Source organism: Notamacropus eugenii, chromosome 3 (assembly GCF_028372415.1).
Source record: "Notamacropus eugenii isolate mMacEug1 chromosome 3, mMacEug1.pri_v2, whole genome shotgun sequence".
Taxonomy (NCBI): Eukaryota; Metazoa; Chordata; class Mammalia; order Diprotodontia; family Macropodidae; genus Notamacropus; species Notamacropus eugenii.
The window spans coordinates 276,781,104-276,808,887 of NC_092874.1; the positions used below are offsets into that span (position 1 = coordinate 276,781,104).

The window sequence follows — 27,784 nt, forward strand, 5'->3', positions numbered from 1 at the left end:
TGTTTAGGGCTATTTCTAATTCTAACTTTCCTCCTGATTTTAAGCCATGCCTCCATGACCCTCTAGCTGCTAGCGAACAGTATCAGAACAACCCATTAATTGAGTGGTTTGCCTAACAACCAGTTGGACTCATTTTTTCATGGAATCAGGCAGTGGGTGGTTTGGATGTCATAGAGACACAGGCTTAGTGGTCTGAGGAAGTCAATATGTAAGCACAGCAGGTGATGGCAAACAGGGTTCATTAGGACCTGGATGGTAAATCACATAAATGCTTTCCCCCACAGACTGGGGCCATCACTTTTCCTAAAAGACTTTCTGACCATAACACAGTATAACAGATTTGACCTCAGAAGAACCAGTTGTCTTTAGGAAATTCAGACGATGAGAGGAGCTAAATTGGGACAATTTGATCAAGCCTAAAAATGAGTGATTTTCAGCAGTATTTTAGAAATTACTCTTTCTAGGAAATCCTGGACTCACGTTTCACATCCCATCCAACCATCCACCTAGGCCATCTTACCACTTGCCTGGCTGCCATGTATGTACCTGGTCCTGTAGGATCACAGCTTTAAAGTGGAGGGGGGACCTCTGATGCCAACCCCATGATTTTACAATTGAGGAAACTAAGTCCCAGGGAGTTTGTGTCTTTCCCAAGGTCACATAGGTAGGAAATGACAGTAATAGGGCTGAGATTCTGCTTAGTTTTGAATTTGGAATTCTGATTCCATTTCCACTGTAATCCACTGTCCTTCCCATTGCTTGTAGAAAGGAATTGACTCCCCATGCCAACTCTACTCTGCATCCCTGTGACTCCTCAGATCAAATCCCCTTCCTTAGCTACCATACCAACAATGTGTTGTCTCCCCTGGATGTAAGCTCCCTGAGGGAAGTCTTCGTATTGCCAGTGTACAGCACATTTCTTGGCATATAATAGGCACTTAATAAATGCTCTTTGTTCATTTGTAGAAAGGATTTGGCAAATTTGGGCCCAGCCCAACCTCATCATTTTACCAAGCAACAGACTGAGACCCAGAGGACAAGAAGTTTAGAACATTAACTTGTTTAAGATCACAGAGGAGCTCAAGTTTTCTAATACCTAACCTTTCTTTTTTTTAATTAGTGGTTTTTAACCAACGAAAATCTATTTTCTTCTCTTCCCCCCTTAGAAAAAGAAAATACTCATAACAAATAATGTATAGTCAGGCAAGCCAAGTTTCCATATTGTTGTTGATGTTGTTACGTCATTTCCAGTCGTATCTAACTCTCTGTGACCCTATTTTGGGTTTTCTTGGCAAAGATACTGGAGTGGTTTGCCATTTCCTTTTCTAACTCATTTTACAGATAAGGAAACTAAGGCAAACAGAGTTAAGTGCCTTGCCCAGGGTCAGTGTCTGAGGCCAGAATTGAACTCAGGTCTTCCTATCTCCAGGCTTCTCCCATGTACCAGTTAGCTGCCCAATTTCCACGCTGGTCAGTTCAAAACACTACGTACTTCATTCTGCCTCCTGAGCTGTCTACCAGAAGGTGATAGTGTTTCATTATCGGTCCTTTGGAGTCCTGCCTGGTCACTGGCACAGTCTTTCCAATACCCCTTGCTGCTCCCTCATCCCTCAGTTGCTAAAATCAATAAAAGTGAGTTGTTTGCTTCTACATCCAGAGGTTAGAAGATGAAAGAAATAGAGAAAATATTATTCCCAGGAATTAAAGTATCCCAGGATCTGGGAGCGAGAATGTGGGATAGGGTGGAGGGTTGGGATACATACCTTAGCTATAATGAGACTGACAGGTCTCACATAGGTAGTACAGTTTGTCATCCCTTTCTACCTGGTTGCCTCCATTCTGATGTTCCAGCTTTCAGGGTTTGTGACATCTATGAACACATCCATCACCAGGCTGGCAGGGTGTGAAATCTGTACTTGTGCAGACTGTAATGCAGTTACAGACACAGGGGACCTGCTCCGTCTACTGCCGCCCTCCCTGGGCCAAAGCCTCAGTGAGTGGGCTAGGATAGGAGATGGAAAGGAGCAGATGTCAGAGAAATTCAGACAAGTTCTGAGAAGGTAGATATGTAGATCAATGCCATGCCATTTTAGGTTTTAAAACTTCAGTAAAGTCTTCTTTCTAAGTAGACTTCCGCAATGGAAGCTTCCAGAAGGGAACATATATTGTAATGGTTCTTTACCCAGATGAACCAAAGTTTTTCAGGAATTCTTTCTCCAACACTTAGCTCAGGACAGCTGGGATAGCACGGTAGACCTGGAAGACATGAGTTCAAATTCAACCTCAGATACTTACTAACTGTGTGACGCTGGACAAATCACCTCACCTGTTGGCCTCAGTTTCCTCATATGTAAAATGAGGATAATAGCACCTTCTTCTTGGAGATGTTGGTGAGAATCAAATGAGATGATATTTGTAAAGCACCTAGCACGGTCCTTGGCACACAGTATGGCTACATGTTAAATATATGTATTAGCATATTTATATAGCAAATGTTAGTTATTATTCTGCAGACCCTAAGAAATGCTTCTTGATTGGATTGGGTTTGATCAAGTTCACAAATCTTGCAGCAAGAATGAGAACAGGAGCAGAAAAGTGGGTGCACAAAGACAAGGTAAAACAGCCGCTCCTCTCCAAAAGCTTCCATTTTCTCAGGGGAGACTCTGGTCCTGAAGCAAAGGAAGGACGAGAACAGTTATTTCTAGAAATAACTGTCAACATGTAACCTGTATCAAATTGCTAACTGTCTCAGGAAAAGGGGAAGAGAGGGAGAAAAGAGAAAACTGAGAATTTGAAATTTTTTAAAAATAAATATTCAAAATTATCTTTAATTTGAAAAAAGAATGTTGAAGTTTTTACATGTAATTAGGTAAAAAAAAGAAAATATTTAAATGAAAGATTGTCTTGACATGTAACTGGGGAGAAAATAATATATTAAAAGGAGAAATAACTATAGATAACAACAGAGGGGATCCGTGGAACATTGACAAATGTTTATGAGGGAACGATTTGAAATTGCTTAGGGATAAGAACTGTGTTTTCCAAATCTAGTCTATACGTAAGCTAGCGCAAATCATTGGCTATTCTGGGTGCTCAGGAAGTGATGCTTTTAGCTTGAGAAATAAACAACTACTAAACTTTGTTACAGCTGGTGGAAATGAGTTTTAAAAAAAAGTCTTGCCCCACAAAACCCAGCTACTTCTCCCCAAAAGAGAGAAACAAAATTCTTTTTTGGCACAGTCAACTTTCCAGATAACCCCATTTGTCCTTGCAAAGTCAGCCCTGACTCAGCCTTTCCATCTGCTCTTACCGTTCACTTTGCTGATCTGCTGGACCCGATGAGTCATAGAATCTCAGCCTTGAAAGGGACTTCAGTGGTCATGAACCCAACCACTAATCCTGTCTGCAGTACTGTCCTATTGTATCCCCAATAAGTGATCTGACCAGTCCCTGCTTGAGGAGCTCACCTAACAAGGCCCTCCTCATGGCCCAAAGAATTCTGATCATAGGAGCCTGGAAAGGTCCCATCAAAGGGACCTTTACTGGCCCATCGCGTCCATCCCTCACACCCCCATTTTACAGAAACTAAAGCCAAGAAAAATGCTGTAACTTGAGTAAGATCATATACCAAGGTCATATGCCCTTTTTTCTCTGGATAAGCTGTATTTGTTGGGTAATCTTTCATAGTATTGAGCTGAAATCTGTCTTCTTACTAACTCTTTCTCTATTGCATCTACTTCTTCATTCTTGGGTCAAGCAGAACCCTCATCTCATCCCTCTTTCACATTAAAAAAATCAAAAACAAAAAACCCAGTCTTTGAAATATGTGAAATAAGATATTAAACACTACCTCCACCTCCCCCAAATCTTCTCTGTGTCCGTCAGGCCCCAGCTAAAACCCCACCTTCTACAGGAAGCCTTTCACAATTCCTCTTACTTTCAGTGCCTTCCTTCTGTTAATGACTTCTTTTTTTATCCTGTCCATAACTCTTTTTGGTCCAGATTTTTGCTTGTTTTCTGTTCCATTAGATTAACAGCAGGGACTGTCTTTTGCCTCTCTTTGTATCCCTAGTGCTTAGCACAGAGCCTGACACATAATACGTATTTAATAAATGCTTATTGACCGACTGTCAGTGTTAATCTCAGTTCTTTCCACTTTTCAAATTTTTATTTCCCCGTTAAAAGCATTTTTTGACAAATATTTGCATGTAAAATGCCATCATATCTGTACATACGTATGCCTTTAGCCAAATGGCATTCCTATAAGAGGAATTAATGGCAGAATTGCAAATTCAACCCATATGTTGAAATTAGAGAGGAGTAGCCATTTCATGACTTACTGAAGTACAAAATGTTCATTGCCATGGGTTATGATAGAGACCAATACACAGAAGTCGAGACTTCACTTGAGAGCCCTCATCCCTTAGGGCAGACTCTGTGCCATCTTGGTGGCCCTCCTGTGGGTGTATTTGAGTATCTTCTCTCCATGCTGGAAAGAGATCAAAAACCCTCACCATTTTCCCTCACTGTAAGCTAGTAAATTAGTGGTCATGCCTTCAAATTCCTTCCCCTCTTTTGTTTGGGTACAGCTTCTCCTATTTGCCTTACTCAGAGTCTTGTCACTTACCACCACCAACTCTCCATGTTTGACTCATCCTTCCTCTCCTTTCACTGGTAGAGATGCTTTGAAGAGAAAGCTGGCACAGTCTGGCAGCCTTCATTCTTTCTCCACTTTTGTCTTATTTGATAATGGCGGCAGACTGGTTTAGTGGTCACAGCTCAGAGCTTGAAGTCAAAGCCATCTGATCTCTATTTATTTTGGGCAGCTCCATCATGGTATAATAGAAAGAATGATGACTAAGGTCAGAGGATCTGTCTCTGACATTGCTATCTGAGTGAATTTGGGCATGTCCCTTAACCTGTCCACTAAGTCACTGGTTCTCCAACTTTAGGGTCTCAGGATCCCTTTTACACTATTATTATTGAAGACATGCCCTGAAAGAGCTTTTGTTTAAGCAGGCTATATTTATTGATATTTACTGTATTTGAAATTAAAGCATCTAAGTTTATTCTGAAAATGGTTTTGACATCTTGGACTTTCTCAGAGGATCAGCAACCTGAACCCCACTTTGAGAATCATTGCACAAGGAAATAAACAAATTGTAATTCACATTGGTGGAAGGAGTTTTCATACCTGGAGTTCCTAGACTGCTGCAATTGTAGCCCTTTCTTCTTGCTGTGCATTCTTATTTTTAAAATCTCTCTAGTGAACCAGTTAACTCAGAGTGCAGACTGAAGCATACTTTTTCACTTTTTTTACTTGCCCCACCACCAGCATTGCTAATATAGAAATATTTTTGGTAAGATTTCACATGTATAATTGATATCATTTTGTTTGCCTTCTCTGTGGCTAGGGCTGAGGCTTGAGGGAAGGAGAGAATTTGGGTCTCAAAATTTTAAAAATGTTAAAATAAATATATTGAAAACCAAAATGAGAGGGAGGGAGGAAGGAAGAAAGGAGGAAGAAGGAAGGAAGAAAAAGGAAAGGAAGGAAGGAAGAAGGCAAGAAAAGGAGGCAGGAAGAAAAAGAAGGAAAAAGAGAAACAGGGAGGAAGGGAAAGGAAAGAAAAAGAGAGAAAAAAATATCTCCTCCCCCAGCAAGATGGGCTACTTTCTTCTCAGCCCACTTTGAAGTGCAGTTTGAGGGTGGTGGTTGTTGTTGTACATAAAACACAGTTATCCACAAACTAGATCATGCAGAGGCTGTAAAACATGTTGTGTGCGTTCTATCTAGTTTCCAAATTGCTTTCCATTCTCTTCAGCCTTGAAGGAAGCTTTCTCCCTTTTACTGTTCGTTTCATCCTCCCATAAAGAGCTTTTCGCTCTGTTGTGGTTAATGACCTCTGCTAAAGCTTCTCAGAGGAGTCACTGATGGTGACTTAACTGCCAACAAGTGAGCCAGGTGTCTGCTGCTGTCTCTCCATCCCTACTGTTTTCACATTGACCTTGGCTTCAGCAGCTATTATATGTGAACTTCAAGCATTTTTAGGATGCTTTGACCTGGTGGTGTCAAAGTCAAAATGACCATGGATTGCACATTGACTTAGTTTTAAAATGGGCTATCAGCTATGTTTTGTTGTGTTTTTATTGATTTTGCTTATTATTTCCCACTGACATTTTAATCTGGTTCAGTCTTGGACCCCATGTTGGACATGCTTTGGACGCTCCTCCATCGGTTTGACCTTCCCTTCTGAGCCCCTCTCCCTCACCAGTTGATGCCCTGTTATTTCTCACCACAGGGGCAGGCCATCATTTCAAACTACTTTGACTGTATCACTAATTCAGTGAATTTACCAACTTGTTTGGGTTTTTTTTCCCCTCCAGGTCTCTGAGCATTGTACGGAGACACAGTGCAACTTTCTGGCTCCCAATTTAAAGTCTTCCAAAGGACGTCCAAATGTTAATGTGAAAATGAAAGTACAGGATGTTCTCTTAGACTGCAACACTTTGCAGTATCTCGATGACCCCCGATTTACTGGCTATCGTGTAGACTTTTTGGGGGTTCAAGAATTGGAAGTAAAAATCCAAGTAAGTTTGTTTTATGTGCTTTATATGAATTGAGCTGCTGTTTTTGTGAGTTTTGTCTTCCATGCATCATGAGGTCATAAATCTGGAGTTCAGAGGTCATTCAGTCCAACACCCTCTTTGTACAAATTGGGAAACCGAGGCTCAAGAAAATTAAGTGCTCTACCTGAAGTCACACAGGTATTAAAGGTCAGACACAGGATTCAAACCCAAATCATCTGCTTCCAAAGTTGGGGAAATTTCCACACCACCACACTGCCTTCTCAAACACAGTAAGTAACAGAGCTGAGATCAATTGTTTTTCCTGTTCTCCTATTTTTTATGTTAGAAAGAAAACGACAACTTCAGCATTTCCAGGCAAGACATTGAGATGACTCTTTTCTATGGGGAAAATGATCAGAGAAACTGCACCTTTGAAAACATTACCAGAGGTCAAGATCTCACCACCATCATTTGCAAATTTATAGTTCCAAGCCAAGATAACAACTTTGCATCACCTAAGAAAGTTCGGGTAAGTCAGCATAACATGCTTATTCATGACTTACCCTCCCTCTGTTCCCTTCTCTCCATCCAGACTGCCAAGTCTAGTGAAAAACGAAATTGACATCCTGCATGATTGGAGGATCATTATTTGAGAGTTGGAAGGGATCATGGAAATCAGCTGGTCAAACCTCATCATTTTGTAGATGAGGAAACTGAGTCCCTGAAAGATGAAATGACTTAAAGGGTTTTAGATTTTCCCTTTAAATATGGAATATATTTTTAAAAGCTTCTGCATAACATGCAGCTGCCAGATTCTGCTCACATGAGCCTGTTAGTGTCAAGTTTTGAGTCTGCCATTGTATACAAAACTAATGAGCCTTGATAGCGTTTGTTCTCCCTATGCATTTATATCTTAGCATCTGGGAACAAACCCTGTATCCAAACACTGCAAACCCTCCTTCCCAAACTTGGGCAAAGGAAAAGAGATGTGTTTCCAGGACACCTTGATTCGAATATAGTCCTGATAGATGGTTTTTGTTGAGCTTCTGCGATTAAAATTGCTTTAGGTTTTACTGGCTTGTCTTTTCCAAGACATCCTTCAATACCATTTATGTATTTCATATGAAAATGAGGCAAGCAAGAAAGAAACCTGCAAGTTATCACATACTTACCAGAATTTCCTATCACAGGGAGTTCATACCAGTCAATAGTTGTCAAAAAACTTTTTTAAGTGAATTGAGATCATTGGATCAAATGCTAGTATCTGCACCATAGGAGGCTCAAAGCTCAAATCAACAAACAGACATTAAGCACCTGGTACAGTGCTAGGTTTGAGGGATAAAAAGACAAAAAGTAAGTGTCTGCCCTTGGTCTCTCTGGGGGGAGATGGCACATGTTTATAAAAGTATAAACAAAACATAGCAGCTTATCAAAGCTTAAGGCTGCACTAAGACTTTTGGAACACCTTATATAAGGTCATTTTGGGGAGAAGCCACTAATTGCTAGTGAGATCAAGAAATGCTTCATTTACAAGGTTGCATTTGAGCTGACTCTTAAAGGAAACTCAAGATTCTTAGAGATGGAGATGAGAAGGAAATTGACTCCAGGCGTGAGAGACAGTCAGTGGAAAGTCATGGAGATGAGAGATGGATAACCTTGTATGTGAAAATGTATGAAGTCTCGTCTTATTATCCTGTAAGATCCATTAAGGGGAGTAATAAGTAATAAGCCTATAAAGGAGGTTGGGGCCAGTTTGTTAAGGATTTTAAATGCCAGAGGAGTTTATGTTTGATTCTAGAACTAATGAAATAAATTAGAGGAAATGAAATTATGTATTTGTAATTTAATATAGCATAGTGCTGGAAATGACTTAGCACAATACCCAGCATGTCATAGGTATTTGATGAATAGTTCTTCCTTTCTCTTTGCTCTTTCCCTTCTTAGAACTAAGAGGGAGTCATTGTAGTTGGAGGTGGAGGGCTGGCAATAGGAGTGATTTTTTTTTTTTAAGAGCACTCAGAATAAGAACTCATGTTGCATTCTCATGTAAGCCAATGGAAAGATCAGGCTCATTTCTAGAGTTTCACTTTATAAATTCTACCTTGTAGAATCAAGATTTTAGAATTGGAGGGGACCTTTAAATTACCTACCGCATCTCTTCACTGAACACTTGTTTAAGGCCAACATCCGGAACTAGATCTTAAGATCCCTGACTCCCATTCCTCTTTGGTATATGGGGGATGCCTATGATGTCATCATCTGTGAATATAAATATGGCACCCACCTCTTTCTAGACTAATGTCATCTTTTGTTGTATTAGGTCAAACTGGGAAACTTGGAACTCTTTGTTGACCAGGAGTCCGTCCCATCTACTTGGTATTTTCTCATCGTCCTTCCCGTCCTCTTGCTAATTGTCATTTTTGGTAAGTGACAACTTTATTTATTGAAAGAAATTCTGGAGTTCCCTCCCTCCTGAGCTTTTTCTCCAGAGTTCCCAGGCTTTCTTCAAGTCTCAGTTAAAATGCCAACTTACAAAATGCCTATCCTGATCCCTTTTCATGCCAGTACTTTCCCCTGTGTTGTTTACCTCCAGTTTATCTTGTATGTATCTGGTTACTACGTAATTGTTTGCAAAAAAGAAAGAAAGAAAGAAATTCTGGGCCGTGTGTGTGTGTGTGTGTGTGTGTGTGTGTGTGTGTGTGTGTAAAACTCTTTGTATATATAAAAATTTACTATTTTTAGTTATATTACTAAAGTGTTGATCAGGTTGACATGATTAATGTAAAGTAGAAATACTCTTTAAATTTAGGCTTATCTAAGGAAAGTGAATAGGTTACAGAAGGGAACTAGGCATGTAATTTTGTTGATATGGACAACTCCCAGATGAAGAAAGGCCAAGTATTACAGTAAAGAGAGCATGGGCTACGTAGTCAGGGAACCTGGGTTCAAATGCTGCCTCTGTCAGTTACTATCTGTGTAACCTTGGCGTAAATCATTACTTCTCTAGACTTCAGTTTCCTCATCTATAAAATGATAGTGTTGGGTTCAAGGACTTCTCTAGTCCCTCTCAGCTGTAAATCTATGATTCTGCGATTACCAATTTAAAAACATTTGCAAATTAAAAAAGATAGACCAAGGTCTTTGTGAGCATTTTCTAAAAATGTTTCATAGCTAAAAAAAAATGGTGTGATAAAGACTGTTGTTCGGAATCTGGGGAAGCATTATTTTTAAATTACCTTCTTTCATTTGAACTTTTCAGAAATTTATCTTGATTCATTTCCTGTTCAACCAACACTGATTGTTTGACAGAGCTGTGATTTTGTTGGAGCTGATCATGATATCAGTCGATATCTCTCAGCCTCCATCTCTTCCCCTTCTGTGTCCTTTTTGTCTGTCTCTTTCTCTAAATCCTTCAAAGAATATCTACCCAATATACTGCAGGGCCTTCCAGGGGCTCTCCTGGCATAGTCATCAAGAAGCCATGGTCCTCTCCTTCAGAAGACAGTAATATGGTAGAATGGGTCTGCAGCCTGGGTCTGTCTCTTGCTACCTATATAACTTTGGACAAGTCACTTTCGGTGTCCTAATCTATAAGATGGAAAGGTTGGATTCAGTGTTTTCTAAGGTCCCTTCCCTTTCTGGGTGTTTGATCTCCTGACTTTAGTAGAGGGCATTTATTGATTATCAGGAAGAGGAATAGTCCATTTCTTCTTGCTCGTCATCGAAACAGACATTCACTCTCTGTCAATCTCACGTCTCACTTCTCATTTTGATCCCATCCAACAAATATTAATGAAGCATCTGTTTTGTGCAAGGTGCTGGGATAAGTGCTTAGAGAAGAAAAAACCACACTCACAAAAAAGGGATAGAATGGAGAGGAAGAGGGGTCATAAATCTCTAACCAGAAGGGATCTCAAAAGCCATACAGTCCAAACTCATTTTAGAGAAACTGAGGCTTGGAGAGGTAGAGTAACTTTGCCAAGGTCACACCTGGGTGAGCTAAAATTTGAACTAAGGACCCCTGACTCGACACCCAACACTCTTTCCACAGCTCGTACTCTAGGATCACCTAAACAGATTTACTGCCTTTGTAGACAAAGCCCAGAATGGTCACGGTCGTGGTGTGACTTGCCCAGGTCAGATACATAATGAGTAGGGGAGATAAGATTTCATTAATAAATTTAGCATTTCTTAATGATTAAGAGCATGACACATTTCCTTACATTTTGAGCAGTTAAAATAAAACAGGTGACTGTGATGGGTGGGTCCCAGTTCATACTTTCAGGTGGACATTATTAATTTCTTCACTTTTGCCCAGGTTTCTGACACACTGGGATAAATATACCTTCACTGATACAGATAGTAACATGCCCACACTTCCTTATCCAGTATGATTCCTGTCCATGGAATTAATGCGTTTCTTTCCAGACCATCATCCATATCTCTTCTAGACTAAATCATCTGAGTCTATTTTGCCTTGGGTTTAAAACACCTGCCCTGCCTATCTCCCGGAGAGGTTGTCAGCATGGAAAGAGATAATGGATGTGGGAAAGTGTGTAGGAACCTGTAAGCCACGTATTTTAATGCTTGGTTGGGTCTGTGATCATCCTGGCGTGGGCATCCCCTTCTCCAGTACACTCATACATTCATTCAACAAATGCAGACCACTACAGATGGATGGCAGTGCCTTCCCATTCTGTCTGACTCTTGTCCCTGTTCAGTAACAGCTCCATCAAGGGACCCACCCAGTACATTCACAGGCCTTCCCCTGGGTTATAAATATCAGGGATTATTATTATTTCCTTTAAAAAATTTCTGTGTTTCTTTGGGCTTTCTCCAAGTTTTCCATATTCTTTATCTGCAGCACATCCAAAGCCTGGAATAGTATTCTAACTGAATGGAGTTCAATGTTGGAATAAGTAGAATTAACTCTTGAATGTTCAATTCAATTAACAATCCATCAGTCAATGAAATCATGAAGCATTTATTAAGAGCTTTCTGTGTGTCAGGCACTGTGCTGTGCATGGGTGATACAAGAAAAAGCAAGAATGGTCCCTGTCCTCAAGGAGATTATATTTCTAATTCCATATTTACATTTTGATTACAATTTTTTCCTTCCTTTCTCCCTCCCTCTCTCTCTTTCTTTCCTTTCTTCTTTCTTTCTTTCCTTCTTTCTTTCTCTCTTCCCTTCCTTCTCTCTTTCCTTCTCTCTCTCTTCCTTCCTTCCTTCCTTCATTTCTATTGCTAGGCTTCCCTATTTGATGCTCACTATATTCTATATTCTTTTCCACTTTGTGATTCATTGTCCTCATCCCTTTCTCTCTCTAACTCATGAATATCTCTTCCTTTCCTGTGTCATATTTGTGAAGATTATTTATGTTTCCAAAGTGACCTGTGCAAAGACTGACAATGAATCTTTATCAGGCTTATCTCCGTCTGTTTCTCCATTTATCAAGATCCTTTTAAAAATTTGAATCCCCTTCTGGTAACTCTGCACAACTTGTGGTCATCAGGAGATTTAATTAGGCTACTCTTGATTTTAGAGATGCCACGTGATACTATGGAGAATGTGCCAGACTTAGGAAAGGAGGAAGACTTAAGTTCAAATACTCCTTCTGATATTTACTAGTTATGTGACCCAGGGCAGGGCGCTTAACTTACTGAACATCAGACAACTTTCTGTGATTTAGCTGCTAAGTGATTATTTTGGTGTTCTTGTGATGACCAGATAAACCAAAGAAGATCCTAAACCATTGGGTAGTCTCTTCATAATCAGCTTAATAGGGGGAAATGGACAAGATGTCGAGAGAAATCAAGGAAGTGCCTTCTTCCTCCTGCCCCTAGCATAATGAGTGGGTCTTCTTGATGAATTTATGGGAGGACATAGGTAAGAGTCCTACAGGGTGAGCATGCATTGATGGGCTATTATATGCGGCATTGAAGGAAATTCTCATGGGGTCACAGAGGCAGCCCTGGGGTATATGGACTGGTCTTGGATTCAAGATCTGGGTTCAAATCCTACCTCAGACATGCACTAGTTATCACCTATCTATGAAATAACTCAATGACCTCTGTATTTCCTTCATTCTCCGGGTCTATGATCTGCTCATCCAAATGCTAAATAACATCCAGGCTGGCCCTGACAAAATGTCACTCAGTAGCGTATTCTCAGCTCCACTTAGAGCTAGAAGGGACCTTGGAGGTCATGTTTTACAAATGACATTTTCCAGATGAGGAAACTGAGACTAGAAGATGACCTAACTTGGTCAATGTCACAGGTAGTCAGAGATCTGGGATTAAATCTCAGAGCTTCAAACTTTAAAGTCAGCATTTTTTCCATTTGTTTTATAAGAACTAAGTTCCTTCAACTCCCTCTATGAGATGACTAGTCAGTCTTATGAAGAGCCCCACCAGCTGTTTACATGTGCTCCAAATCACATTTCCCTAGCGTGGCTAAAATAAAAAGGTAAACAGGGGGTACAAACTGTAACTGACTCGTCATGTAGGTTTGAAATCTATACATACATTTTTTGATTTGTGAATAAGAGACTCTAAAATGGGAATCCCTTTTTCTTTCGGATTCTCTAAGAGACATAAATAGATCACAGATAGAGACTATATATGTAATTTTGTTGATATAGGGAACTCCCAGATGAGGAAACTCTCTCTGCCAATGGAGGTTGGTACTTTCTCTGGGATTTGGGCAGGATCTCACAGCTAGTGTGCGTCAGAGATCAGACTTGAAACCAAGTGTTCTTGGTTCTCTGCTTTCTGTACCACACTGCTTCTCAAGAAAAATGAAAATGCCTTATAACATTACTTGGAGCTGATCCCTGAAGGGAAAGACTACTCAGATGGAACTATGGTCTCATCCATGTGGGTGTTCCCTCCAAAGAGACATCACAAGTCGTTCATGTCTACCCATTCTGTAAGCCTCTTCTCCATGACCTTCCAGAAATTCCCAGAGGGTCTTCACTCAGTGAGTAAGGCACCATCCTTGCCTTCTATCGACATTGTAAGGATAGTAGTATGCCTCCCTCTTGCCTTATGACTAACCTATCTTTTTTTTTTTCTGATGACATCTTATATTCTACTTCTCCATCATTCCTTATTTCTGATGACTTGCCTCTTGCTCCCAACCATCACATGGCTTTGGTTGCCCTTTGTCAGATACTCACTTCTGATTTTTTTTTTTTGAGACTGTAATGTTGTCCCATGACTGTCAACTAGCCATAAAGCAAGTTAGGTAGACAGATTATGGGTATGAAAAAGATGAACCTGTAATAATACCAACTAGCCATGTTTTCAGTGTCTAATGTTTTCAAATTGTACCTTTGAAAATGTAACTAGAATTCAAAATTTGCCTGCTATCGTTCACAAAAATGGAAGGAATTTCTGTCATAAACAGTATGATTTTATTTTCCTAAGTAGTCCTTAAAAATATTTTGGGAAAGAGTAAAGAAATATTAAATTGCCAGGACCTGATAAGGAATCTGGTTCTTTTCTTACATTAGACGTTTCCTCCATTGGGTTGTTAAGTTCTTGATGCTGAGTGAATTGAGTAGAACCAGGAGAACACTATACAAAGCAACAACAGTATTTTTTGATGATCAACTCTGGTAGACTTGGCTCTTCTCAGGAATACAATGATCCAAGACAGTTCTAAAAGACTCCTGATGAAAAATGCTAACCACATCCAGAGAAAGAACTGTGGAGTCTGAATGCAGATTGAAACATACTATTTTCACTTTTTTTTATGAGTTTCCTTTCTCATGGTTTTTCCATTTTGTTCTGATTCTCCTTTCACAACATGACTAATGCGGAAATATGTTTACCATGATTGTACATGTATAATCCATATCAGATTGCTGCCTTGGGGAGGGGGGAAGAAAGGGAGGGAGAGAAAATTGGAATTCAAAATCTTACAAAAATGAATGTTGAAAAATATCTTTACATTAATTGGAAAAAAGTAAAATACTATTAAGTAAAAAAAAAAAAAGACTATAAAATTTTACAGTTGTGGTGGCACATGCTTGTGATCTCTGTTACAGGGGAGGCTCAAGCTGGTGGATCACTTGAGATTGAGAGTTCTGAGCTACAGTGGCCTAAGTAATTGGGTTTCCACACTAAATCCTGTACCAGTATGGTGGGGCCCTGGGGACAGGGAACCATCAAGCTAACCAAGTTGGGGCAAAGGGATAAAGGTCATAAAGAAAACAGGTCCATGCTGATCTGAAGTGAGATCAGTCTAGGAGGGGCTGCAGAAAAGAGAGGAGAGGAAAGCAGAGGAGAGGAGAAGAGAGGAAAGGAGAGAAGAAGAAAGCAGAGGAGAAAACAGAGGAGAGGAGAAGAGAAAAGGAGGGGAAGGAAGAAAGGAGAAGAGGAAATGTTCCATCAGGGCAAGTATTGTAAAAGAGTGAGCGCCTAACACACAGCAGCCACTTGATTGATATCAAGAAGCATTGAACTTTGACCATATCATATTTTTTCATGTTTACTTTTCAGGGTTCCCCCTCCCAGGGGAATTTTAAGTCTTTTTTTAGAACCTTTTGGGGATCTAGATGGTGCCGTGTTGTAGAGCGCTGGGCCTGGAGTCAGGAAGACCTGAATTCAAATCCAGCCTCAACCCTTCCTCACTGTGTGACTTTGGACAAGTGATTTAACCTCTGTTTGCCTCAGTTGTCTCATAGAGAGAATGGCAGCATGTACCTTGCAGGCTTGTTGTGATCTGAAATGAGAGCATTGTAAAATGTTTACTTGATACACGTAAGCACTATATAAATGCTTATTCCCTTACATTCCCTTTTTTAATAAATATTCATGCAATTCACATCGGCAAGCACTTATTAAGTACCTGCTGTGTACGAGACACTGAGAATACAAAGATGAAAACCAAGTAGTCCTCGTCCTAAAGCAGCTTACACTCTGTGGGAGTTTAGAAAAAACAAAAATCCTCCTCAGCCGCATGACTTTATCCTTTCCTCATTCTTTAGGAATTGTACTTTTTTCACAGATTCACAGACTGTTAAGCCTAGAAGGGAACCATAGAACCCCTCTTCTCTTCTTCTAAATGAGGAAACTGAGGCACTAAGAAATCCAAACGACTGTCCCCGTTCAAACAGGGGAGTTGGCTAGGTGTTTGAATCTTATATTAAAGGTCTGTTGTTTCTTTTTAATAGTTGCAGTTGTTGTCACCAGGCACAAATCCAAGGAGTTGAGCCGCAAACAGAGTCAACAGCTGGAACTCCTGGAAAGTGAGCTCCGCAAGGAAATCCGTGATGGTAGGCTCATCTCTTCCTCTTTCAAAGGCAGACCCAGACCCATTTCTGACCCAGAGACAGAGGCAGGCATGATTCAAGTTTTTTTGCATAGAGTCAGAAGGCAGCCCAGGAGTGTTTGGGGCCCACTACCCCCAACCCCCATAATGATCTCATGCTTTTCTTTAACAAGCACCGAGGTCGTGGTTAGCATTAGATGGAACAGCTCCGAGAGCGTGTCTCCTGTTTGTGGAGTTTTAATATACTGCTCTTGGGATTCTGTTTTTACAGGATTTGCTGAGCTGCAGATGGATAAATTGGATGTGGTGGATAGCTTTGGCACGGTTCCCTTTCTGGACTACAAACACTTTGCTCTGAGAACTTTCTTCCCTGAGGTAAAGAAACATTGATCAGTGTTTGAAAGGCTGAGTCTGGAATAGGAACAAGGAGGGGCATTGCTAATGTAAAGGTTCCCAGTATTGTTTTTTCCACAGGAGGCTTCAGATAATGTGTTTTGTGTAGAAGAGGGGCATAGTTTGAACTGAACTGGGAGACACGCTGATTAATTGTATCGATTGGCAGCTAAATGGTACAGAGTGTAGAGCCCTGGACCTGGAGCCAGCGCCTTCAGCCACTTACTAGCTCTATGACCCTTAACCTCTGTTTACCTTGGTTTCCTCATCTGTAAAATGAGGATAATAATAGCACCTACCTACCAAGGTTGTTGTGAAGGTCAAATTTGTAAAGAGCTCAACAAATCTTAAAATAGCACTTTTGTTGTTATTTTGTAATTTCAGTCATGTCTCACTCTCCGTGACCCCTTTGGGGTTTTTTTGTTTTTGGCAAGGATACTGGAGTGATTTGCCATGTCCTTCTCCAGCTCTTTTTACAGATGAGGAAACTGAGGCAAACAGGGTTAAGTGACTTGCCAGGGTCAACCCGCTAGGAAGTATCTGAGGCCAGATTTGAACTGAGAAAGATAAGTCTTACTGACTCTAGGCCCGATGCTCTATCCACTGCCCTGTCAAGGTGAAGGCGAGTCCCCAAAGGCTGTTTCTCAGAAACAGCCCTTTATCTGCTGTAACACTCAGCCCGTGCCAAACAAGAGCTTGTCAAATGCTCCTAAGCCGCACTTGGCCAGAAGCCCAGACATGTGCAGTAAACACTTTTCGGCCTCACCATAATTCTAGATTTGAGTAATAAGATATAGGAGGCAAGCTTCCTCGGGCTGGGCTGCCTCCATAAACCACCCATATTAGGTGTTTCTAGGGATGGATGTTTAGATGAAAAAGGATGCCAGTGACCCTTCAGCCTTTTGCTCCTGCTCAGGATTTGGGGATTTGTACTTTTTCTTTAACTTATCAGTTCTTCCACTTCATTTCCTAACATGAGCCCTCATCACCAGCTGTAGGGGGTGCATATGACTCCTACTCGTCATCTCTGTGGCATTACCCAACTTGGGTCCCATGCCTGGAATGCCACATACCCCCTTCCCATTATAATTCCTAGCTTCCCTCATAGCTCAGCCCTATTCCTCATGCCGAGTATTTATTTGGTGCTTAATAAATGCTTCTTGAATGTAGGAAGGAATGATATTAAAAAATACCTTGACAGGCTAGAACTGTAGTGTCAAAACTGAAATAGAAAGGAGGGGTCCACCTGTGGGACACCTATTGACTTAGTTTTAAATCTATGTTTTGTTACCTTTTTGTTTATTGGGTTAAATATTTCCCAGTTATATTTTAATCTGGCTCAGAGTATGTTTTTGACATGTCTAGGCTAGGCTGTGGAAGAGAGAGCTGAGTTTATGGACCTGTCTCTTGCCATCCCCTTCCTTTCCCCTCCTCCCTCTCTCACCTTTCCCTCTCTCTTTCTCCGCCCCTCCCCCCCCAAAGGTAAGCTCTTTGAAGACAGGACATTTTGTGGATTTTTTGGTATTCTCAGTGTCTAACATGGTCCATGGCAAATATCTGGCCCTTCATAAATGCGAATGAAGGAAGGAATGACTCTCCTGGGACTGTGTCCTCATCACTGTCTCTCAAATATCTGAGGTTGCTGTTAAGAATTTAACAGCAGTAGAATGGCTGCGTTTCCTGGCCTCCCCAGGAACTCTCTTGATTTGGGCAGCTAATGAGAAGGCTTTAGATCTGATTCTGTGACCCCAGTAATATATTTGCCTAGGTTTCCCCTAATTTAGTCACCTAAAAGCAAGATGAAGAAATGACTGGGAAGGCAATCTAACCTGCAGATAAGCTTGTTAGTTCAGAGGGCACAGGGATGGATACACCATACTGGTGATTAGGGAGAACAGGGAGAGGTGTAAGAAAGCGAGCTGATTTAACAGAGGGCAGAGCAGAATCCGGCAAGGCCCCTGGGAACAGCAGGAAAAATAGAAGCCAGTCTGGCTAATTAAGGAAGAACACCAAGAAACAGCATAAATTTGTTGGGGGAAATCAGGAAATCCACAGCAAGAGTGGGGGAAGGGAGGAAAGAGATAGAGAAGAGAGGAGGGAGGGAGGGAGAAATGGAGAAAAGAGGAGGGATGTATAGAGAGAGAAGAGGGAGGGAGGGAGGGAGAGAGGGAGAGAGAGAGAGAGAGAGAGAGAGAGAGAGAGAGAGAGAGAGAGAGAGAGAGAGAGAGAGAGAGAGAAGGGGGGAAAAGAGCCACAAAAGGAGGAAGATGAGAAACAGAAAGAAATGAGAAGGGAAGAGAAGGGGGAAGAAAGAGTGGAGGAGAGAGGAAGGGGGGGGAGGGCACAAACTCCAGCTAACAATATAAAGGAAGGCTACATGATGTGGTTGAGATAGCCCTGGGTCTAGACTAGCATCTGAGGTGAACAGAAACTGACTCTTGAGCTGAGTTTTGAAGGAGTGTAAGGGCAAGAGACCAAGATGAGGGAGGAGAGCGTGCCTGGCATGGGCGGCAGCCTGTGGAAAGCCACAGAGATGGGAGATTGACCCTGATGTGTGAAGGACAGTAAGGACAGTTTGACTAGAGTATGAAGCACGTGTGAAAGGGAATGATATAAAAAATCAAAGAAGGTTGACTTAGACCTGATGAGGAAGGGCTCCAAGATCCTCTGCACCACAGGGTTTGTGTTTGATCCTGAAGCTAATACAGAAGCACCACAGTCAAGTCAGGGAGAATTTATTAATCACATCCTGTATGCCACACACTGTGGTGAGCCCTGGGGATACAAAGAAAGGCCAAAAGTAAAAATAAAGAACAGTCCTTGCTCTCAGGGAGCTCTGAGTCTAATGGGGTAGTTTTTGTTTAGTCGTGTTTGACTTCGTGACCCCATTTAGGGTTTTCTTGGCAGAGATCTGGGAGTGGTTTGCCATTTCCCTCTCCAGCTTGTTTGACAGATGAGGAAACTGAGGTCAACAGGGTGAAGTGACTTGCCCAGGGTCACACAGCTAGTGACCGTCTGAGGCCGGATTTGAATTCAGATCCTCCTGACTCCAGGCCCCACACTCTATCTACTATACCACCAAGATGCCCCCTAATGGGGAAGACAACATGCAAATAAGCTATGTGCATTTATTATTTGAAGATTTATTTATCCTATATGCAAGATAACTTGGAGGCAACTTCAGTGAGAAGGCACGAGCATTGAGTGTTGGGAGTGGCTCCTTGCAGAAGGGGAGATTTGGACCAAAACATGAAGGAAACCAGTGGATAGAGATAAGGAGGGAAGGAATCCCTGGCATGAAGGACAGCCAGTGTAAAGGCATGGGGTCAGGGTTGTGTCTGAGGAACAGGGAGGGTGCCACGGTCACTGGATTGCAGGGTACATGAAGAGAAGTAAGGGGTGGGAAGGTAAAAAGTGATTAGGTTATAAGAGGCTTTCCAAGCTAGACAGAGAATCTGATATTGGATCCAGGAGGCACTGGGAAGCTGCTGGACTTGACTGAGACCTGCACTTTAGGAAGATCGTTTCAGCAGCTGGGTAAAGGGCAGATGGGGCAGCAAGGTGGTGCCATAGTGGATGGACCACTGGGTTTAGAGTCAGGAAGACTCATCTTCTTGAGTTCAAATCTGGCCTCAGATACTTCATAGCTGTGTGACCCTGGGCAAGTCACCTAACTGTTTGCTTCAGTTCCTTCATGTATAAAAGGAGCCAGAGAAGAAAATGGCAAACCACTTCAGTATCTTTACCAAGAAAACCCCAAATGGGGTCACAAAGAGTCAGAAACAATTGAAAAACAACTGAACCTCCACAGCAAAGAATAGACTGGGTTACAGAGAGACTCGTTCGTTTGTAAGGTAATGATAGTCTGCACTAATGTGGCAGCTGCGTCAGAGGAGAGAACATGTATAAGAGAAATGGTACAAAATTAGAAATGAAAGGACTTGGGTTGGAGGGGTCAGTGAAGAGTCAAGGATAATAACCTAGATAGCAGATAAGGTGACTGGGAGGATAATAGTGTTCTTGACAGTAATGGGAAAATTAGGAAAAAGGAAGGGCTTTGGGGGGAAAGATAGTGAGTTGTGTTTTACACATGTCGGATTTCTGATGCCTATATAAAGGACATCCAGTTCTAATTGCCCAATAGGAAGTTGGAAATATGAGATTGGAGATCAAGAGAAAGGTTAGTTAGGGCTGCAGAAATGGATCTACAAAATTGACTTCATGGACATGATAATGTTTCTGACAGATCATGAAGTTAAAAGGTACAGAGGGAGGAGAAAAGAAAACCCAGGACAGAGCCTTGCCGGGTCCCCTACTATTAATTGGCATAGTATAGATAAAGATTCAGCAAAAGAAGCTGAAAAGGACTGTCACACAAGTAGGAAAAAAACAAGAAAAGAGTCAAGGAGGTAGCTAGGTGGGGCAGTGGATAGAACACTGGGCTTGGAATTAGGAAGATTCCTCTTTCATGAGTTCAAATCCACCCTCAGAAACTCACTAACTGTATGACCCTGGGTGAGTCACTTAGCCCTGTTTGCCTCTATTTCCTCATCTGTAAAAGGAGCTGGAGAAGAAAATGGCAAACCAATCCAATATTTTTGTCAAGAAAACCCAAACATGAGAGCATAGAGAGTTGGAAACAACTGAACAAGAGGAGAGAACAGTGTCACCAAAGAGTAAAGAGAATATCAAGGAGAATAGGATGACTGACAGTGTCAGAAGCTGTTGCTGCATGGCTATTGTTTGTCCTTCCTTCCTAAAGAGGACCATGACATCAGGGAGGTGATGACACCACGAGCAAGTGAATTGGATTTAAGTGAGGGAGGTCTGTGCAGAGTCACTAACTTCACTCTCTCCTCTGGAGCCTTCTGGGTCCAGTCACAAGATATCGATCAGGATGACTGGAGATGGCCCAGGATGCACTGGGAGATCTGGGCTTTTTTAAGCTAAGGTCTATCCTAGGTCTCAGTTTTACTGAGGCAACACCCATTCAGTGACTCAGGCTAAGTAAAAACTAAGGCCTATCTAGTAAAAAAAAAAAAAAAGTCGATCTGGGAGGGGAAGACCCTAAGGTTTTCTGACCAAAACTGAAACAACTGCTGTTTACATTTACTCTGAGCCATCTGGGCCCAAACAATGACCAGGTGGAATCTGTTGTTGACCAATCAATGAGAGCCACAGTGCTTTTCTTTAAGGCATGGCCCTTAAAGAAATCTAGCCCATAAACCCCAAGATATCTTAGAAGTTTTCAGTGATCAAAAATATATATTCCTGTGGGCAGAGTACCGCAGGTAAGGGTATTGTACTCTATGTGGACAGAGGAAGGAGGAGAAGGAAGGAGTTGTGTTGACCAACTGGAACTGGCCAGTTGGGTCCCCAGGGAGGCAGCTCATAGTACTCATAGGCTGTTGGTTGTCCTGTGTTCTTAAGGAGGATCATGACATCAGGAAAGTGATGCCATGACTTGCACGTGAATTGGATTTGAGTGAGGGAAGGCTGTGCAAAATCACCAACCTCACTGTCTCCCTTGGAGCCATCTGGGCCCAGTGGCCAGATAGAGATAGATCAGGATGACTGGAGATGGCCTCTGTTAGAGGCTGCAGAGATGTCAAGAAGGGTAAGGATCAAGAAAGACCATTAGATTTCACAATTACAAGATGGTTAGTAACTTTAGAGAGAGCAGTTACAGTTGAATGATGAGGTCTGAAGCCAGACTTTGGGGAGTCAAGAAGAGAGTGAATGGAAAGAAGACTTTGTCAAGCCCCCTCCAAAAGGGAAGGGGAAACATAGGGCAAAATGGAGACGTGTATGTGTGTGTATACACATACCTGTATACATATATATAGGCAAATATAGGGCACATGGATCAAGTGAGTTGCTGACTGTTAGTGTTTTGTTGTGGTTGTTTTAAATTCTTAAAATTGGAAGAGCCATGCTTGTAAGCACCAAGAAAGCATCCAGTAGAAAGAGAGATTAAAGTGAAAGTGAGAGTAATGGAAGGAACAGTCTACTGGGGAAAACAAGGTGGAATGAGATCCCTGGGCCATGTAGAAGGGGTTTGACTTGGCTGCCTCTTCGCATGAGACGGGTGAAAGAGGAGATTGTGAGGGAAGTGATCTGAGTAATATGAGAGGAAGAAAACAGGAAAGAAGAGGGAACTAAAGAATGACCTTAATTTTTTTCAGTGAAATACAAGGCAAGATTTTCAGCTAAAAGGGTGGAGAGTAGGGGAACCATGGAAGTTTGAGAGCAGATGAAAGGTGGGTTTATGCCTCTATTGAATAGATCAAGGGGCTAGAAAAGCATTGCCTTGCTGCAGTGACAACCCAATTGAGTTTAAATTTTGAGCAGATCCAATCAGCATGGTTTCATGATTCTCTCCAGTTCCATTTAGCAGCAGAGGTTGATGAGATTAATCTGAGATCAAAGCTTGGCAAGGCCAAGATGACCAACAATATTGTAAAATGGCAAGGGTCTCCATTATAGCAGATAAGGTAGAATTGAACTGGTTCACCAAGGACTTGAGATTTGGAAGTGAAGAGCCAGTAGTGCTGATGGCCTGTGAAGAACTAAGATTGGAAATCATGGTGCAGATAAAGACAGAGTTAGGGGTCATAAGAGGGATTTAAAGATGATTACAGAATGACAATAAATTGCAGTCAGATACAAGGGTCATGAATATGAATGTGGAATGCCCATTAGGTGGTGGCAAGTTCAAGTCAGATCTGGGGAAGATGAAGGAAAATATGGATACACTCATAGGCACTAGCTTTGGAGATGGGACAAATCAATCTCTGCATAACTGAGGTAGAGTGGAGAAATAGACCACGGCAAATGAGTAAATTGAGGAACTGGAAAGATAGAGAGTGTTTGAAGGAATATCAGTATATATGTTGGCATCCCCTAGTATAGGTATTGAGGAGGAGAGAGGTGTTGAACCAGGTAAACTGATTATGGAAGGAAGGAGAATGAGTTAGTAGTCAATAGAAAACACCTACCAGAATATTGATGGAAGGATGAATATGGACTGAATGAACTTCAAAGGAGAGAAGGATGGTGGTAGAGGAACAAGGCCTATTGTTTGTTTTGGTTGAGGCAATGGAAGTTAAGTGACTTTCCCAGGGTCATCCAGCTAGTAAATGTCTGAGGCTAGATTTGAATGAGCTGGGTGATCTGAGCAAGTCACTTCACCTTGTTTGCCTCAGTTCCCTCATCTATAAAATGAACTGAAGAAGGAAATGGCAAACCACTCTGGTACCTTTGCCAAGAAAACCCCAAAAGGGATCATGCAAAGCTGGTCACAACTGAAACAACTTAAAACAGTCAGGCTTGTGAGAAGTTCCTGAGATTCCCTGCAGTCAGAAGGCCCTTTCTCAAATCGTCTGAAGCCTCAGTAAAGTTCACAGTCCATAGTGGCTTACCCCCATTATCACCCACCCTGTACTAGTCTTGAGAATTCCCATCCCAGGGGTCCAGCAAACCAAGTCTCTCTTTGCCTTACCCACCAAACGATTCCATTTTTTCGGTTGTGTTGTTTTTCATTCTATTTCCTTTTGTTAATTCTTTTGAAAATTGGAGAAGAAATGTGAGTTGGATCACGCCTCCTTTAAGAGCTTGGGTCAAGAGACTTGGTGCGTGGGAAGTTTGAAGTTCACATTTGGACTTCCTTCTTTGAAAGCAAAAATCTGCTTTTACTCTCCAGCTGCATAAAGTCAATTCAGCAGATCAAATAGTAATGGGAACCAGAAAATGCAAACCAAGCTTCATTTTCTACCTAGAAATATGGGAGATAGTGCCCCAAGTATTCTGAGTACTTCTGCAAACCTCCTTGTGCCGTCTGACTTAGGACTATGTAACCCAAAATGGCGCTGGGAGAAGTTGACTTCAAATCATACTGGAAACAATCCAGATTGTTTTTTCATCCTAATACAGGGGAAAACTACCAGACTTTTGAGGTAATGTTTTCAGGTTCAGAAAGGTTATCCTATCCCACATGTCTCCTGATTGTTCCTTTTCCAATAACTTTTTTTATTTTAAGATCAGTTGAGTGTTTTATTATGAAATGTCTTTTCTTTGGAAAATGAATCAATGATCACAGGATCATAGATTCAGAGCTCACAGGACCCCTCAGAACTTACCTATTCTATTCATTTCAATAAGTATTTATTAAGTGCCTGCTATGTGCCAGGCACCGTGCTAAGATTATGGGGCAAAAAAAAAAAGAGGTAAAAGATAGTCTCTTCCTTTAAGGAGTTTACAGTCTAATGGGAGAAACAACATACAAAAAATATGTACAAAGCAAGCTACATTGTTGATCAGTTGTTTCAGTCATGTCCAACTCTTCATGGCCCCATTAGGAGCTTTCTTGGCAGAGATACTGGAGTGGTTTGCCTCTTTCCTTTTCCAACTCATTTTACAGATGAGGAAACTGAGGCAAACAGGATTGAGTGACTTGCCCAGGGTCACATAGCTAGTAAGTATCCAAGGCCAGAGTTGAACTGAGGGAGATGTCTTCCTGATTCCAAGGATGGTGCTCTATCCGCTGGGTCACAGAGCTGCCCCAAGCCCCCTCATCTTACAGATGAAGAAATTTAAGACTGAGGTGGTGTATTCTTGCACACCGTCACACAAGTAGTCAATAGTAGTGAGTATGAAAACTGGGGTTTTAACCAAGGTCCTCTGCCTTCCAAGCTGGCATCCTTTCTGTGTATCATGCTCTCTCTCATGTAGGGTCAAAGATAAACTCCTCCATTCATTTTTATTTAAGGAGTAAAATAATTTATTTTGGAACAAGTGAGGTGATGAATAGTGAGGGATCCAAGACCTGGGTTTGAGTCCCTCCTTGGATAGATTCTGACTGTTTGACTTTGGGCAGGGCACAGTCTCTTAGTGGCCCTGGGCAAATCTGTTAAGACTAAAGTCAAGGAGAAAATATTGATCTGTGTGGACAGAAGCTGTTGGTAACCACAGACCCCTTATACTGACTATGAAATCACACCTCCATTAAAAAAAAGAAAATGAGTCACTCTCTGGTTGTGGCTTTTGTGCCTGTTGCAAATCAGTTGATAAAGGTCATAGCACTGAGGTGGGGAAGGGAGGGAGAGAATTTAGAACTCAAATGTTTAAAAAAAGAACGTTAAAAATTGTTTTTACATGTAATTGAGAAAAAATAAAATATTAAATTAAAAAAATTACTTTTGCTCCAGAAGAGAAACTTTGGGGATCCATTTGGGGTCCACAACTTAGAAGGACTATCGTTAACTATAATGCACAGAATGAACATTGCCTGGAGTGGGTCTGAGCTCTGATTTTGATATAGATGAAACAGTATGTAAATGTGAGCTATTAGCAGTGATAAGTAATATCTTTTATCTGTATGATCTCAGCTGTCAGTGTCCATAGCTATAGATTGGAGTTATCTCATCGCCTTCAAAAAATAAATTTAAAAAATGAATGAATGGACAAATGAATAGATAAACGAGAATAACGAAGTGGTTCTTGTTCCAGCTGGAATATTCAATTGTGTCCCATGAATCCTGAATCATTATTTATTATGCATTGTAAGGGTTTACAGCAAATGTAAGCCCTTAGGCCCGCAAGATGAGCAAATAGTGTCATTCCTTTATTAAAACTGACTTGGGTATAATAAAATGGGGTTTTCATTTCCTCCGCGTCTCATGAATTAATATAAGTATCTTCTTCTCCTCAGTCAGGTGGCTTCACCCACATTTTCACTGAAGACATGCATGTAAGTATCTAAGTTTTCATTGTAGTCAGGAGACTGGCATTCATCTAGGCAGCATAACCCTACCCCATTCCCATCACCATCGTCATCATCATCATCATCATCGTCATTAGCTTGGAATTGATCCATTGCCTTTTTTCAGTACAATAAATTCAATATTGAATTAGCAATTCATTGGTGAGCTAATCCCACCATGAATATCCTGTTTAGCTTTATTTCCCCCCAAAAAAAAGAGATAAATAAATTTGTGTGTTCCAGAGTCGAGATCCGGGAGAAAAAAATGAAAGTCTCGCTGCTTTAGATGCATTAATCTGCAACAGAAGCTTTCTTGTCACAGTTATTCATACTCTTGAAAAGCAGAAGAGTTTTTCTGTGAAGGACAGGTATGTAGGAGCCAACTCACCTTGGTGTGTCATCCATGCTTCATAGGATTATAGATTTAGAGCTTAAATGGACCTTTGTGGTCATCTGGTTCATTCCCTTCATGTTACAAATGGGGAAATGGAGACCCAGAAAGATGAGGGAAATTATCAACTTATAAGTGGCTGAACTGAGATTTGAATCCAGTGTTTCCCTCCGCCCCAGTATACTGTGGTAACTCTCAAAAGAACTCTGATTTCATCACGAGGGATACTCCAAAGGCAAAGGAGATTTTTTTTTAACCACTTTTTGTGTCTGGACCGCATTGGCATTCTGGTGAAACCTACGGCTCCCTTCTTAGAATGTTTTTAAATACATAAAATAAAGCAAAAACAAGTTAGTGAGAGGAAATAATATAATTTCCTTTTCCTATCCAAGTTCATGGACCCTTGAATTTATACTGGAGGAATCTGTAGATGATAGAGTAAGAATCTCTGCTCTAAGAGACTGCATCTCCATTGGTGGAGGGAGTATTCCTGTTGATGAACTGGTGAGTTGAGATCATACAGATAAAATTAGCGATGAACTCAGCTAAGTGGTTTCGTGGATAGCAAGCTGGACCTGGAGTTAGGAGGTCCTGAGTTCAAATCCAGCCCCAGACAACTGGGACAAGTCACTTAACCTCTGCCTGCCTCATTTTCCTCAACTATGTAATGGACTTGATAACAGCATCTATTTCCCAGGATTGTTGTGAAATTCAAATGAGATAGCATTTGTGAATCAGTTTTCAAAACTTGGAGAATTATGTAAATACCAGTCATCATCATCATCATCATCTTTATTATTATATCACTTATACAATCTCATGTGCCCTTTCAAGCAAACCATTACAACCCCATGTAAAGGCATGAGTCTTCAGAAAGCAGAAGTAATACTTTCTGATTTTTTTTTAGTTACATGACTTATAAATAGATGGATGTGTGATGACATGAGGGTGGGAATCTTTTTTTTTTTCCACTCCTTTTCATCCCTGTATAACTCTTCTCTGTGTCTCCCCACAGATCCTCCAGAGAAATTCCCCCCTCTCCCAGTGCCCAAGAGATTTGCTTTCGGTTAACTGACCATCTTAAAAGATCAGCCTCACAACTTAGCCTGTGTCTATATCTTCTGTTTCAATCCATGACCAGCCTTCCTGTTTTTTTCCCCCTAAAGTCATCCATAGTCTTGAACTTGTCCTCATTATTTTAATAGACGTCAAGGCTTTCAAGGGTCCATGATTTTGTAGCAGAATATCATTTTACACAAACCTGTTACTATGTCATATTTAAAGAGTATTAGTTTTACATGCTGTTGGGTCAAGCTTGAATGATTTATTACACGCTATTCTCTGCTTATAGAATTTGATTTTGAGCAAATCGGTCCTGTTGCTCTGAACTAGGCAT

General features: G+C 41.2%; 1 protein-coding gene across 1 annotated transcript in view; it reads left to right on the forward strand.

Moving 5' to 3' along the window:
* Positions 1 to 27,784, forward strand: part of PLXNC1 (plexin C1) — a 223,545-nt gene that overhangs the window by 118,062 nt on the left and 77,699 nt on the right. The window contains exons 14-20 of the mRNA XM_072655595.1: positions 6,385 to 6,588; positions 6,914 to 7,096; positions 8,888 to 8,990; positions 15,747 to 15,848; positions 16,116 to 16,219; positions 25,947 to 25,985; positions 26,241 to 26,365. Of these exons, the coding sequence (XP_072511696.1) occupies positions 6,385 to 6,588; positions 6,914 to 7,096; positions 8,888 to 8,990; positions 15,747 to 15,848; positions 16,116 to 16,219; positions 25,947 to 25,985; positions 26,241 to 26,365 (860 nt within the window). The remainder of the gene's footprint in view (positions 1 to 6,384; positions 6,589 to 6,913; positions 7,097 to 8,887; positions 8,991 to 15,746; positions 15,849 to 16,115; positions 16,220 to 25,946; positions 25,986 to 26,240; positions 26,366 to 27,784) is intronic.